Source organism: Rhamphochromis sp. 'chilingali' (genome assembly GCF_963969265.1).
Source record: "Rhamphochromis sp. 'chilingali' genome assembly, chromosome: 10".
Classification (NCBI taxonomy): domain Eukaryota; kingdom Metazoa; phylum Chordata; class Actinopteri; order Cichliformes; family Cichlidae; genus Rhamphochromis; species Rhamphochromis sp. 'chilingali'.
Window position 1 is genome coordinate 2,790,553 of NC_137937.1, and position 16,137 is coordinate 2,806,689.

General features: G+C 38.9%; 1 protein-coding gene across 1 annotated transcript; it reads left to right on the forward strand.

Annotated features, from left to right (window-relative positions):
• Window positions 1-3,427: 3,427 nt before the first annotated feature.
• On the forward strand, window positions 3,428-15,401 carry LOC308404645 (ectonucleoside triphosphate diphosphohydrolase 2-like). Its single transcript, XM_080894797.1, has 9 exons — window positions 3,428-3,688; window positions 6,266-6,383; window positions 8,510-8,660; window positions 8,774-8,933; window positions 10,742-10,969; window positions 11,465-11,737; window positions 13,939-14,058; window positions 14,357-14,491; window positions 14,588-15,401. The coding sequence occupies exons 1-9, from the start codon at window positions 3,572-3,574 to the stop codon at window positions 14,792-14,794; spliced, it is 1,509 nt and encodes a 502-aa protein (XP_080750923.1). The 5' UTR covers window positions 3,428-3,571; the 3' UTR covers window positions 14,795-15,401.
• The last annotated feature ends 736 nt before the right edge of the window (window positions 15,402-16,137 follow it).

Genomic DNA, 16,137 nt, shown 5'->3' on the forward strand with positions numbered 1-16,137 from the left:
GTAGACAATAAGAGTAGTCTCTGTATCAGAGAAACAAAGAAGTCAAAGGTCATCATCTGTTTGTCTAGCTTCACTTCTGTTTATTTAGTCATTTATTTAAGTTACTGTTCACAGTGTGGATGAACCAAACTGCTCATGTGGAACTTGTCAGCCTATTTCATGTGTCCTGTTTGCCTCAGGACCAAAGCAACAGAACGTATACAAACTTTGATGACTTTTAATTTACACACAGATGATGCAAACTGAACATAATGTAACATCACAGTTCTAGTGGGGTGATAAGAAAAACAGAAGAATTGCTCTTTGTAATAAATGTTTTTAAATTACATATAGATGTTAATAATTGCTGTATGTGTCGTGATGTCTGTGCAAAGATTTGATCTGGTTGACTCGCCCATTACAGAGGACATAGGGTACATATTTGTTTATGTATGCTTAAATATACTTTTAGTTACTATAGTGAACAAAAATAGTCTTTTCATTTATGTCACTAAATGGTTTAACACAGTTTAAATGACACAAAAGCTGTAATTAAATTTTCTCTGAGACAGCTAAAATGTCCCTCGTAAGAACCGACGACTTCATTCTTGAGAAGTTTGATGGATGTTTGCAATCACCACCTCTCACCTGCAGCAGTAGCGCAACAGCTGCAGCTGTAGTTACAAGTAAGAGCTGCAGGTGAGCACTACTGAAACAAAAACCATATGATTAGCACAGGTCAGGAAATATACAATTAAACCACCAATAACAACAAAAGATAACAGAGGAAGAAGCTTGCAGCAAAATTAAGGCTTGTTTTTGTGTGTGTGTGTGGGGGGGGGGGGTTTATTCCTGAATACTAGAAGAATTTCTTCTTCCGCTGCTCTTGCATGTGGCAGTCATGTGTGCAGCCTTGAAGCAGTACGTTTTTTACAGTGTAGCAGCTCTGTTGGGGGAGGAGTGGGTGTTTGGAAAGGAAACATCAGGTGGCTGGTTGGACGCCGTGCCTGGACACTTCTGATTTATCTGTGCATTTCAGAATTATGTTGCTGACCTCTTCACCTCATGGCCATTTGTGTCACCCCTTGAAGTTCTGTTCATGTAATCATCCCCACCACTACCACACACACCCCTACCAACCACAGAGACAAAACAAACTGCCGTGTCATCTACAGTTCAGTACAGACACATTTGGTAGATGTGACAGTCCAGCTTTAATTTGCTTAAATCTACTTCTTGAGCAGCTGAGGAAAGGCTCCTTAAAGATGTCTTAAATTAATTCTGAAAAACATTTTACAATTATAAATGATGCCAAGGTGTTGCCAAGATATTTTCCCGGGAATGTTGACATATTATCAAGTGTATTGTATGTTGTGTGATGGTATTTTAAATGTTTATTGTTGTTGTTACTGTCAGTGAAACTAAATGTTGTCAGGTGACTCATGAAAAGGTCACCAACTATCAATAAACGCACTATTGCATATCATGCAACTACAACTCATACTTAAGTATACATGTATGGTTTTTCTCATATTACCATGAGCCCTTGAAACTGATTAACTAACGGAAGAGTTGTAATATTCTGGAATCTGTATCTAAAGAAATTCCTGCACATAAGTCGAATCACACTAAATGCTATAAGAAGTCTCATCAAAGGTGCCTTTCAGGTATTAGACTGTGCCTCCCTCTGGTGGATGTCAAGAGTTAAGTTCTCCCTATTTATCTTCCAATGGGCCTGATCAAATCAGTTACACTTTTACATTACCTGACATTTAAGCCCATCATGATCTTGGGTCTTTGATGAAACGTTTTTGCGCTGCTTTTCCACAGAATGAACCTTTTGGGATTTCCTTACCTGCATAACTGAGCATGCATCAAGACTGTTTGAGCTTAGTTTTTCCCTCAGTTTAACTTTTCTCATGCTTTTGTGTCAATTCCTCTGTTTATGTCATTCTTTCCCCATTTAGTTATTGCTTTTCTATTTCATGAAGCTGTTGCAGAAGGAGGAACCATCAACCTGACCTGTATATATGATGGTCTTATCAACAACATCCAGTGGTACCGACAATACCAGAGATCCAGACCTGCGTTCCTGCTCTACATCATGGAGGGAGGATCAGTTCATCAAACTGTGTCGGGTTTCTCGGCTCACATTGACCAAACTAAGAAAGGTGTAGATCTGGAGAGCTCTGAATTTAATGACTCTGCTGTGTACTGCTGTGCTGTCAAGCCCACAGTGACAGGGAACACCAGAACTGTATAAAAACCTTTGGAGCAAAGACAACACAATACTCCACAACATCCACCAGAGGGAGCTACACACCTTTGTTAGGATACAAACTAGAGTCATAACACACAGCTCTGATGAAAAAAAAGAAATCAAAAGATTAGATTCTTTAAGTTTCAAAGAGATTTAGTTTATATATTTTATATTATACAGTAAATGTATACGAGTGACCGGCAATAGTTCAGTCAAATTATCCTTGAAACTAGCTACTCTTTTCTAGTTGCTGGCTCTCTGAAGTTTCTCCAAGGGACGGGAATTTCACATCCCAGTTCATGCATCCATAAGTGTCTTGGATAGCTGCTCCCTGTTCTGTGTTTTTCACATTTATTTATTATAGTTTAAGCCTGAAGACTCGTGCTGACAGATTTCCACCAGCTCCTTTGTTTTGGCCACATTTAGCTGCAGGTGGTTCACCTCAAACCACCTCACAAAGCAACCAATCCACACTTCCAATAATGGCTGTGTCATCAGAGAATTTCTGAAGGAGACAAATTTCTGTGATGTAAACTGAAAACAGGCTGCAGTTGCACATGGGCAGGTGACATAAGTTGACCTGCTGTCACCCGGATCTGGAGCTGTACTGTAAACAAACACTGAATATACTTAACAAACTAAAATAATTAAGTACATCAGTTCCATGGCTGGAAACTCTCGATATCCGAGCAGAGTATGGATCAGTAGGTTAAAGTTAGCTAATAATCTCTGGTGATTTAAGCTACACTGCCTAATGTTTCTGACGACATATAGAGAACAAATAAAATAAGCACACACCATAAGTCACAGCAACATTATCAGAATAGTTTGAACATGTGCTTTATTCAAGTTAAAGTGTGTTTGAAACTGCATCACATCTCTGCATCTGTTCTCTGCTGCAGCAACAAAGTCTAATTATTAATGAGAAACCAGCCTGTGTGTGTGAGACCGTAACCTGAGGACATCAACAACACTGGACATAACACCTGTTTTCATTCTATCAACAGAAAAGTTACAGAAATATTAAATTTGAAGACAAATTCAGAAAATAATACTAAAATGGGCTATATGTAAAATTTGGGGGTGCTCGAGCGCCCGGGATAAGTCTGTAAACTCCCCTATGAAGCATTTGTCTTGTGCTTCCCATGAATGAAGCTCATATTCTATACACAGTGTTTCAACCACGTCTGAGTGCCCGTGTGGGCACAAGTTAGAGGAAGCGGGACTCCGTAACATGCGCGTAACACGCCAGGAGCTCACGCGAAAGCCATGGTTATTTAATGCGCCTTTACGCGGAACTATTGGCGGCAAACATAAGCAGCAGCGTTCAGCATGGGTCTCCGGTGCTCCCAAACCGTACCGGCGGTTGTGCTAATCGTCGTGGCAGTTGTGGGGATTCTGTTGCTGGTCCTTCCAGCTAAAGAGATGGCGCTGCCTCCAGAAAACATGGTAAATATTATTGTAGACGCATATATTCATAGAGGCGCAGAACACCGTTTCAAATCTAGGTCAGGATTTTGGTAATGTGTGCATCAGAAATGCACATTAGAAGTTAAATTTGGGTACACAGCTAAGCCAGATTTTAATATTAGTTTGAAAAATGTCAGATTTTCATTTTAGAAGGCTCTGCACAAAGGTGTGACTGAAAGTACAAGAAATCTAAACATGCACAGTTCATCCCATACTACGTTTTCTGCCATCATCATGTATCAGTCCAAGTAAGGAAATACAGAAGATCTTTATTTTAATACTTTATGTAAATTATACCACGGAGTTTACACTATGTGTAGAAAAAAATTAGGATCCTAAAAGCCTGTCTCTGCTTTTGATACCTTTCAAAAATTTACTTTAGCTTGTATGTGTTGTCAACTGTAGTTCTTAGAGCAACAGCTTTGTATGATAGGCCAAACTAGGCCAAAAGGTATTGAAACTGCTAGATGTTTGTGGGATGTGTGTTGGTATACTGACAGGGAGCGAGTCTTTGCACAGTGAAAAATGAGCTCATTTGAAACTGCTCAGTGCTTGTCTACATCTGAGCTAAATGCTCGTAATTTCACATCCAGCTCTGAATGCATTTCCTGACAATGGTTTGCAAGAGGAAGTGACACAGAATACCCTGAACGAGTCAAGACAAAGAGTGTGACATAAAATAAGTAGTTTGTTTTATTTGATAGTTATTCTGTGCTAATTGCTTGTGGGCTTTTCATTTTGTTCATCTCACAGACAATTTGAAATCTTTTAAAGGGCACCACAGAATAGGTATTTAGAAATAAGTCTCATGAAACAAGTCTGCTTTGATTTGGTCACTTCAAAGAGTACACATACATGAGAAGAAACCTAAGATGTATCGTTAAAAAAGAAGCAGTAAATCTGCACAAAAATAGCGACTGTTGCAAACTTGCTATGTTATAGGTTTTAACCACATCCTGTCAAGACCTCACTTAAAGTTCAGTAAGTGGAAAATAATACCACCTTCGCACATTGGAGTGGTTGCAACTATCAAAATGAGTAGGTTAGTGTACAAAAAAGTTGCAATTTGCAGCAGTATCAGCTCAATATCATGCAAAGCATGCAACAGACACACCGGTCCACTGTGTAAATAAGAAATGGACTGGGTCTTACAGTGCTTTTCTACTCTGAGCTTTCAAAACACTTAACACAACTTGCCTCATTTACCCATTCACACAAGCACCTGCTCCACCTCATGAGCTACCACAATTCATGCTTTGCCTCTCCAAAGTGTGAAATGGCTATGCTTGCAGACGTTGAGAATACAGACCATACACGCATTAGGCCACTAATTCTTAAGCTACTGCACAACTGAAAAATTAGACACCTCAAGGAGAATTGCTCTTCATGAGACAACAATGTATCGTTTCAATTAGAAATGACCACAATTTTAAATGACATGTAATAAGTCATATTTATGCTGTTATATATCTACAAATAATGCTAATAAAAAATTACACACTAAAGATAAAGAAATATTTAAGAAAAGGTCAACAAAAAATCCATCCATCCATCCGACGGGCAATTTAGTGTTTCCAATTGACCCAACTCTATAAACAAAACAAAAAACAACAACAACAAAATGTTTGTAAAAAAAAAAAAAAAACAAAGATAGATATAAACTGTCTTGATGCTCGATCAATCATCCAGGTAAGTAAATGCCAAAGGTTGAGTCTGTTCATCTAGGTGAAGCATCTTCAATGGGAGAAACGTTTTGTTACTCATCCCAGTGACATTGAAAACGCTACGTTTTTAAATAATAATTAAAAATATATTTAATTGTACTAATCGAGTGTAACATTAAAATGTTACATTGTTTTGTGCTTGTACTGTAATTATTTTGTTCCTTTTTTCCTTTTCTGTTTATATTTTTCCTTGTATTTCCGTTTTTTTCCCTTAATTGATTATTTCTGAAAAAAACATTTCTTGACTGTGTAATCCACTCACTGCACCACGGTTATTGACCAATAACAAACCAAAGTTGGGCGATATGAGAGGAGACACTTGTCTTCAGGGAAGAGTGTCTGTAGTTCAATACAAATTTATTCTGCGTGATCATGTTTATTGTTTGATCAAATATTTTATCCTAATGAGATTCGTCTATTTTAGATGCTAAATCCTCCATTCCCAGGACACAAGGGCTTACTGAGTGATTTCATGAGGATATAAATAATGTGAATTATGCTGTTACCTTCACAGTCACCAGATCTCAACCTCGCTTAACACACATTAAGATTTAGGACGTATGCATTATGCAGTTTTCTGTGCAATATGTTCTATCCCATCAGAAGCTGTTATTGACAAACGTCATGGTCTAAAACTTTAGAGCATTATATATATATTTATGATATATGTATAATTGTGATATATCTGTGGTTCATGTGTATATTGGAAGAGCAGATGGATGATTGTTAAGTCATTAGAGGGTCACAGAGATAGCTTACAAATACCTGATGAAGTTGGGAGGCTTACCTCTGCCTGTGGTCACCTACTATACTGTATATCTGTCTCTTTTAGTATGGAATCGTTCTGGATGCAGGCTCATCCCACACCTCCATGTATATCTACAAATGGCCGGCTGACAAGCAAAACAATACCGGCATCGTTACCCAGCACGATGAGTGTAATGTAAAAGGTGAGTTCATTTGCATTGTTCAAGACAAAGTTGATCAAAAGAGAACTCAATCATTACTTTATCTCGTGGTTTGAGTGGTAAATGTGGGCAACAGCATATACTCAGAATCAGAAGCGGTTTTTGATACGGGCGGTTGCCCGGGGCAGCATCGTGGTGGGGAGCGGCATCACGGGCATCGGCAAAAAATAAAAATAAAAATAGTTGCTCGTACTCATGTTGCCCCGGCGTCATGCCAGCGCATACTGGGAATGGTACAGGCACCGATCGGTTTTCTATCACCCATTTGCTGGGAGTAAGGGCGCCCTCCGTTTGCGAGGTGCGCCTGCTGCTTGCTGCACAGGGAGGAGAGGGCGGGGCGGCGGGGGATTCTCTGGCTGGCTGGAGCAGCGTCTAATAACCAACTCGCAAAATAAAACAAAATAAAAACAAACCAAAAAACACAAAACACCAGACATCATGATACAGACTTATAATTTGCACCGACGTTTTTCTCAAATCTATACGCGAAAAGTGAGCGCGAGAGCCCTCGGTGCGCATGCTCACTGCTGAAGTCAAAGTAAACTTTATTGTCATCTCCGCAACATGCAGTCCAGTATATAGAGACGAGACGACGAGGCTCCAGTTACAGCAGTGCAAGTAAACAAACAATAAATATAAGAAGAGTAAGAAAATAAATATACACTTTAGGACCAGGAGTAAAGGGATCAATAACAATTTATAATTTACAGTTTGATGATTTAAAGTCTCACACACAACCCGTTGAAAGGGGAGGGGGCCGGCTGCTTCCAAATAGAGCACATGCTAGCACTAGAGGGAGTGTTCGCCCAGGGCGCCAAACAGGCTAGGACCGCCACTGCTCAGAATGAAATCTAACTTTTAGTTTCTAAAAGTATAATGTCAGCAGAGCCTTCAGCTATCAGGCCTCTCTCATACGTACGGTTACATTGTAACCTTGGTTCACTGAGTGAGAAACTATCTCTCCGTAACTCCGTTACACATTCCATATGTATGGGGTAACTCTTAAAGACACCCCGCAAGGAGACAGCGCAGCCGAAAACCCAGAAAGTGTACCAAAAGAACAATTTTCAAATGTACATATATACATGCCACCCCAGTCAAGGCCACGCCAGACGCAAAGGCCGAGCCAGGGGCCAGAGGCTTCAGTCTGCCAGATGCAAGACTTACCTGAGCGAGTCCTGCAAGACGCAAGGATCGCAACTGAGCAGCCACTCATGGTCAGCCCTCAAGTTGCTAGGCTAACCAAGGACCTAGGCTACTGCTGATGGGCACCCAGCACCCAAAAGACAGGCTGGCTGCCACGTTCAAGCGATAAAACTGCATAAAGGTGGTAGCTGAGGACCATGCTGCTGCCGCACATGACCTAAGAGGTGGCCACCCCATGGGCCAAGTGTGCCCACACAACCGAGGGAAGGGGAGCTTCCACCCCCTTCCCATCCGGGAATCACCTGCAACACTTACTGTGGACCGATAGTGCCTGGAGTTCACTAACTCTTTTGGCAGATTTTATGGAGGGAGGTTTTTAAGTGATAGCCAATTGATCTCAGTGTTCTCCAGAGGCTCAAAGGGAGGGCACTCAAAACTCAATCACCAGTTTCACATCTGCACACCTGTTTTATACTTAAGCTGTGGGGCATTGCCGGGTTAGCCAGAGTGTCGCCACAACATAGGGGGGGTCATACCCTTACATATGGAATATGTAACGGATCACAAATATTTCTCAAATTATTGCTAAGAAATACCAAAACTATTTATAGAAATGTTGCTGGTGTTAAGTGGAAAATGTTTGCAAGCCTCCAGAACTGACCATTTAACCCCAGAAGGTTCCACTGGTGAGGACACTCTCACTTTCACTTCCACAATTTCACCCTATAGAAAAATATCCAGTGCCGTTAAGAATATTCAAATTGTATGTGTTGTGTAAGACTTAAGTGGTCCACTTCCTCGCCAGACATTCTTTGCTAACTTAGTAAGTACCAGCTGTTCCCCTTTTATTGGCCTTGTTATCAATGTTTCCTTAGAAACACCAGTGGATGACTCCAAGACAAGAAAGTGCAGCCTTAGATCAGGTTCTTAAACAATTAGAGTTACTTTTTCTTCTTGTCCAGGTGGTGGGATATCAAGCTATGCCGACAACCCTAGTGGAGCAGCAAAGAGTCTCGAGAAGTGCTTGGAACAAGCTTTGACGCATATCCCCAAATTCAGACACCATCAAACTCCACTCTGTTTGGGAGCGACTGCAGGCATGAGGCTGCTGAGGTTAGTAGTAGTGGTTAATAATTCACCACAAACTCCATCAGTGATTAATATCTGTATTGAAATGAATTCAGAAAGTCTTTTAACCAAGCTTCATTTAACCAATGTATTGATAGCATCACCAATGCCTCAAAGTCGCAGCGTGTAATGAAGGAAGTGGAAAACAAACTCCAGTCCTACCCTTTCAAATTCAAAGAGTCAATAATTCTGAGCGGGCAGGCAGAAGGGGTATTTGGCTGGGTCACTGTTAACTACTTACTGGAAAACTTTGTCAAGGTAAGTGTTGTCTCTTTGATGAATTTCTGCTTTTTCTGTTAACATGCAAGGCAGCTGGATAGCAGAGTGCACTGCCTCACAACCTCATGAAACATGAAAGGTTTTGTTTTTTTAGGATATGACTAGAACTGAAAGGGTCAGTGTCTTTAAACATAAACTTAAATAGTAGCTTCTGATTAAAATATTAATTTATAATCACATAGATGTTTTTATTGTTACTGTTATTATTTGTTTTGGACATAGCCCATATCTGTACATACACTGAACAAAAATAAAAACTTTTGATTTTTCTCCCATTTTCCATGAGCTGAACTTAAAGATCTGAAACGTTTTCTACATACACAAATGACCCATGACTGTCAAATATTGTTCACAAATCTGTCTAAATCTGTGTTAGTGAGAACTTCTCCATCCCACCTCACAGGTGTGGCATGTCAAGGTGCTGATTAGATAGCATGAATAAATAAATGTTGGAGACTGTGTGGAGAAACAGAAGCTGATTACCCACATATATTTTGGAAGTGCATAAAAATCAAAAAGTATTGGGAAGACCTTAAAATGACCATGGATAATATTCTGGGTTATGCACTCCCAAACACCAGTCAAGTGATGTACCTTGGAAACATAAAGGAACTGGTATAAAAGGAGGACATGTATCTAGTAAAAATAATCCTAGCCGCAACAAAGAAAGCAATCACAAAGAACTGGTTACACCCAGACCCTCCCACTCAACAAGATTGGATTAGGATTGTAGAAGGTATCTCAGAAATTACTTTCAATATTAGACTGATGGGGTGTAAGTATGACAGACAATGGAGGAAGTGGAAAACATTTTTAAGTGGCACCAAAAACACGACATAAAAAGAGATTTGCATGTGATAGAAGGTGGAAAAAGAAATGTAAACTCCAGACTGGTTGTAATTTTCTTTACTGTATAACTAAAGCTAATAAAAATTAAAGTTGCAAAAAAGAAATACAAAGCCATTACAAGCCATTCTTAAAGAAGGGTAACGGGGGAAAAAGATGAGGTGTGTCACATTGCACAAGATCTGCAATGAAAAATAGGGGCAACAGGTCTGATGGAGTACGCAATCAAAATTGAAATTTCTAGAAAGGGACTAATAACAGCGATCACCTAAAGAAGAGTTTTTATATTGTCCTTTTGTCCTTTTATTGTTTTATTGTCTATTGTCCTATTCCTGAAGACTACTTACAGAAATTACAAAAAAGCTCTCCTAAGAGATTTCAGGCTGATGATTAAAGATAGCCATCCTGAGTATTCATGATCAAGCCTGTTAGAATTGCTTGTTTTAACCTGTATATGTTTCAGTAAATTGCTTCACCTATTTTCCAAGTTAGATATTTATTAGTTAAACTGACTTATTAACTAATAATTTTACTTGTACTTAGCTGAGTATCTTGTTTGTGGTTGTTAACTTACTTACAGTGAGTATTATTAACAACATAATGAAAACTGAGTTCAGGATCTAGTTAACATTTTTAATTAAGCACTGTGTTAGAAATGTGATGGACTGACTGGTGTACATGAAGATGCCAAGTGCTGGAAGCGTCCCAGTTGAAAATTACATGGAGGTATTTTATGATGCATGAGTTGCATGTTTAGGTGGGGGTGTGGCCTCTTTTCCATTTACAAGTGAAGCCAAACAGCTATTTTAGATCTAAATTTCTCTTACAGTTTTAGAGCATTCGAGTGCTTTGGTCATTTTTCCCTAAACGTTTTCATTGAATGTTATTGGTTGATTCTAAGCGATTCTAATTCCACTGTGGTGTCCTTTGTTATTACCCAGTATGGTTTTGTAGGTCACTGGATGAATCCAGGCAGAGACACAATTGGAGCTTTGGATTTAGGAGGAGCATCTACTCAGATTACTTTTGAGACCTCTGAAAAGGTGGAGAATAAAAGTAACACAATGGAGTTGAAGCTTTTTGGAAAAACCTACAGACTATACACCCAGAGCTTCCTGTGTTATGGCCAAGACCAGTATTTAAGGAAACTGCTGGCTCATCTCATTAAGGTACTGTTCAACAAGTTAAAAGACTCTAACTGTTAATGGCGACCAAATCCCTGTTTGTTATAATGATTCTGTATCTTCTCAACAACTGAGAAGTTCCGATAGCAAGACCATATAAAACAGCATGTGTAAACATTTTATTGTCTTGCTGCAGTCCTGCTAAGCTATAAGGATGTTTGAAACACATCTCCATTAAGCTTACTAAATGGATTAAGTTCACATTTGTCACATTTTGGGATCATATTGTTACATTCTTGCTAAGAGAGAGATGAAAGCTTGCCATACAGATTGGACAGGAGAACTGCTAGCTCGTTAACCAAATTAAATAACCAGTCTTTACCAGTTTTAGGAAAATCAGAGTTGTTGCTACAAGGAACCTTAGAACAATGCAGTGTCTGTGTTATGGATGGCTTTTATTGCTTCAACAGTGAAATGGTCTTTGTAAAGAAAAATAAAAAAAAATGTTTTCTAATAAAATTTTAATCTTCTAACTTTAAGGATAACTATCCAAACAGCACAGTGTTCCACCCCTGCTATCCAAAGCAGTTCAACGAATCTGTCATCCTGGGGAAGGACGTCTTTGATTCTCCGTGTACTGTGGACTCCAAGCCAGACAAGATTGACCTGGAAATGAATGTAAACGTTGTGGGCACAGGGGACTACCAAAACTGCTTAAAGAATGTAAAGAAGATATTCTCCTTTGAGAATTGCAAATACTCCAAGTGCTCCTTTAATGGAGTCTTTCAGCCCAGCTTGAGAGGAAGATTCATGGTGAGAGGCTTTTAGATGTTGTCTAAAATATCCTATATTGAGGCAAAAAAGCATAGAAGCATAACGTAGACTCAATTTTGGGTATCATTTTTAATTCTTTGTTCTTGGATTGCTCATTGTAGTGATTACAGTGAGTTTTTCTAGTTCTTACGTTCTAATTCTACTGTAATTATTAGCATTCGTAATTCATAGAAAAGCTCTAGGTCAGCTGGGTTTTTGTGTGCATGTTTTCTGAGTGATCAGTTAAAACCCATGCATGGTAGGTTAATCGAGATATCTTAACCTGCTGTTAGTATGAATGTGATGCTGAATAGCTTCCTCCCTGCTCTCTGACGGAGTGGCAACCTATCCAGCATGTACCCTGCCTCTTTTCTTTTTTCATCTAGGATAAGCTCAATGATCCCCTGGAACCCTCCATCCAAACACCTTCACAAAGCACTGTTAAAACATTCAACAGGTTTATTTACAGATTGTTAAAGTAAAATTGCTATCTTTGAATCGGAGGTTAAGAGACAGAGATAATACACGCTGTTCAATGGTGAACACACTGTCAACAGAAAACATGCCCACAGACAGACACAGACAGAAAAGAAGGAGAGAGTCAGTGGTAGTGTGGTAGTAATTGCATCAAACAGCTATGCAACCAGACCCTGGAATGTTCATTAGCGAACAGCCACCAACTTTAAAGATATGGAACGAGTGAATTGCTTCCTATGTGGACACAGTTTGGACAGGTGTTTGAACAGTTTTCCAGATGTTCTACACCGAAATCGTCACGTGTATGGGAGCTCTCTGGTAGATATTTTGAATCCCTTATGCACACTTTCTGCAATTTTTGCCTAAGAGACTTACTCGCACATAAACAGTCATACAGACAAGCATACAAGACTTAAAGAGCTGGAAAGTTTCAAGAAAACATTTGGATAAAATCACAGGAATCCGGCATTCACTTTATTACATATCAGTCACTCTGTCTCTGCTATTGACTATGTTGCCTCTATTCCATGTGCAATATTTTGGTCTTCCCCTTTTTCTGTGCAATATTTTGTTCTCTGTGCAATATCCTGGCAGATGTGCAATTACCATCCCCATCCTAAATGACCAGTGACCTCCCTTCCACCCTTATCTATATATTATATTGCTGCCCTTGTACACACACCCACAATGCTTCTGTGACTCATACACCGTGTATATATATAGAGTGAGAATATTATATACTAGTTAGATATATATTCTTATTTGTATATTGCTTTCTTTACTTTTTTAAAAATAGACTTTTGCACTTTGTGGTCTTGCTACCTAATTTCGATGTGCAAGAAACTGTACAATGACAATAAAAAAAGTTCAGATACAACACCTCTTTTACCAGTGACATGTGGGCCCACTGGTGGACGATGAAGGTACTGCAGGTGATAACAGAAGATAAATCTGAAATTACTCACAAGCATATACAATTAAATATTTAAATAAACGTATTTATCTATATGAAATTAATTAAACTGGTAATATGAGGTGATTAGTTTGCAATATGGCTTATTACTCTGACCTAAATATGTGGCTCTTGTTTTGAAGTTTGTGCCCTGGTGGTTGGCTCGGTCCCACGTTGGCCTTAATACTGATTTATGCATATGACTGGATAGCATTAACAATTAATAGCCAACAGCCTGTATTCCTTATGTTTTTTAATGCATTTTATTCAAGAAAATACATCACTTTCTCCTGGATTAGGGGGAAGACTTGAGATTTAGTGTGCCTAAGAGATTTTTGTGGGGTTTTTTAAGTGGGCCGCAGCAATCTTGACTTTGGGAATGGCCAGGTTTTTAATCTTGACAAAGCAGTAGAAACCAGTGTTCTAGTCAGTATTTCCTCAGTTCCAGGTCAATAATAGTGCAGTATGCTCTTCACTGAATGAGCACTAATTTTTGCTTTCTGATATCCTTTCTTCTTTACACACACACACACACACACACACACACACACACACACACATATACATCGATTGATTGATGATTGAAAATACTCCTAAACACTAAAGATGGATGCATTACAGGCATTTGTATCAGGACCTAATGGATTGTACTGACGCTTCCTTTGTGGTTACAGGTCACATTTTTAATTCTGTCTTCAAAAACAGAAATTCAGTCAAAGCAGCAGGGGGATACTTAACCTTCATCCATTGCACTATTCTTTCTTCTCCACAGGCATTCTCTGCTTTCTACTTCACTCACAAATACATCTCTACCCTCACCAACATGGATATGACGTCTCCTAATCAAACCGCAAAGGCTGTCCGGCGCGTCTGCAGCATGAGCATCTCTGAGGTACTGTCCATAAAGACTTTGAGACGTGTTGATTTGTAAATCCAGCAAACAAGCCACCAATTCTTCACCATGTTACTTGAAGGTTCTAAAGTCACTGTCGACATATATCTACATATATTATCTATTATATATCTATCAATATCTCTGTTTCTACACTCGTTTTTTATGAGTGCTTGATGTTTGTTGTATATTTCCGGCTTTGACAACTCAATTTCTCTCTGGGATTGATAAAATCTCTCTGATTATGAGCTTTAAATAACATAATACAAAACCTCACACATTGTATTTTCACTTATAGATGACGACTAGGACAAAGCAGGATGAGAAATACATGAAGAATGTCTGCGCCGTCTCCAATTTCGTCCAGGTGCTCTTAACACAGGGCTACCATTTTAACGAGGTTTCCCTTCCTTCTATTTCTTTTGAAAAAAAGGTGAGAGGTGAAACGAAATGATTTGCTGGAATTTAGAAACTGATAGAATCCACAATATGATGTGATATCACTGCACCTCTTCTTGTGTTTCTGTAGGCCGGAGGAGCATCTGTAGGCTGGGCTTTGGGTTACATGCTAAACCTGACCAATCTAGTTCCAGCCGAAAATCCTGTAGTGATGAAGGCCCTGCCCATAGGGCCCTGGAAAGGCATCCTCTTCCTCTCCATCATCCTCATCTTCTTTGCACTGGGATACCTTCTCTTTGTCTACAGAAAAGCAAAAGCTAATGAAGGAATGGTTTGAGAGCAAGGGTAGCCAAGTTGAAGTAAATTTCTCTCAGGCAAAAAGCCTTCAGTAAACACCTTTTTAATTTTGGCTTTTTATATTATGTAGTGAAAATCATTCTTAAAGTAAAGCTCGCCCTATACAAGTTTTGCTTTAGATTCACAAATTTCAGTAAATGTTCAGCTTACTCATGTCAGTGTGCACAAAATCCAAAATAAATGGGATCCTTTTTTAAATATTCCAGACTCAGTGTGCAATACAATACCACTTGTGATTAACTTGTCATTATTTAGCACTTTTCTAGTTTGAATGAGCACTGAAAGTAGCTTTTGCTACAAGCTATAGTACATAAACCCATTCACACACACATTCAGGCAGTCTATGAACGCATTTTCTATCACACACTACCTCTGAACAAATCAGGGACAACTTAAGGTTCAATATAGAACTGTGGCATACATACTCTAAGACACCACTAACAGCTAATGTGTCGTTCAAAATAGCCATGTGCCTAACAGAAGGCTTTTGAAGTAGTGATGGGATTTCCGGTTCTTTTGGCTCCCAACCGGCTCTTCAGGTTGTTTTGTTGCTTTAATTAACTTATTATTAACAATAATATACAATTATGCACAAAAGGAATTAATTACTAATGTAAAAAAACGTGGTTTTATTTATATATGTTTATATATAAATATATGCGGTGGCCCCTACAGACAAAGCACGAACAAACTCAAAAACACATTCCTAGAGTTAACTGAACTTCCAAAACAGCTACCTAGATCACTTAAATTACACAATTGAAAGCATGTGTGTATTGTTTGTGTATTTATACACAGGCATTCATATATATTCAAATAATTAAAAAAAAAAAAGTTCATTTACCTGTTACTACCACACACCAAATCTGGTCGTTGGTACTTGCTGGCTTGTGTAGCCACTAGGTAACAAAAGCTCAACACTGCGCCCAGCATCCTGGAGCACTTCTGTTGTGTTTTGTACCTGCGTCGGAGTTTGTACGTGTTTTGAAGTTTGTACATGCTTTGTCTGTAGGGGCCACCGTAAATATACTTTTATTTATTCACGCCACATAAAATGTAATAAATAAATCATATAATACAAAAAACGGCTATTTACATTTCAACTTTTAACTATTTAAATTTTCAGCTTTTTCCTTTTAAACAATTTTAAAGTGAAACAACACAAAACACTGCAAACCACAACACAATTAAATATAAATTCAAATATGAAAACAAAAAGATGCACATTCTCTCTCATATGGGCCTGCATGAATAAACTTTCTGAATCCAATAAGGAGCCGGCTCGCGTCGTTCACTTCAAAGAGCCGGCTCTAAGATCTGTTT

What these genes read in the sequence shown, in the direction of transcription:
- LOC308404645 (XM_080894797.1), top strand. Translation starts at nt 3,572, where the DNA reads ATGGGTCTCCGGTGCTCCCAAACCGTACCGGCGGTTGTGCTAATCGTC. An exon ending in CGATGAGTGTAATGTAAAAG is followed by an intron (nt 6,384 to 8,509) that starts GTGAGTTCATTT and finishes CTTCTTGTCCAG; the next exon opens with GTGGTGGGATATCAAGCTAT. An exon ending in TACTGGAAAACTTTGTCAAG is followed by an intron (nt 8,934 to 10,741) that starts GTAAGTGTTGTC and finishes GTTATTACCCAG; the next exon opens with TATGGTTTTGTAGGTCACTG.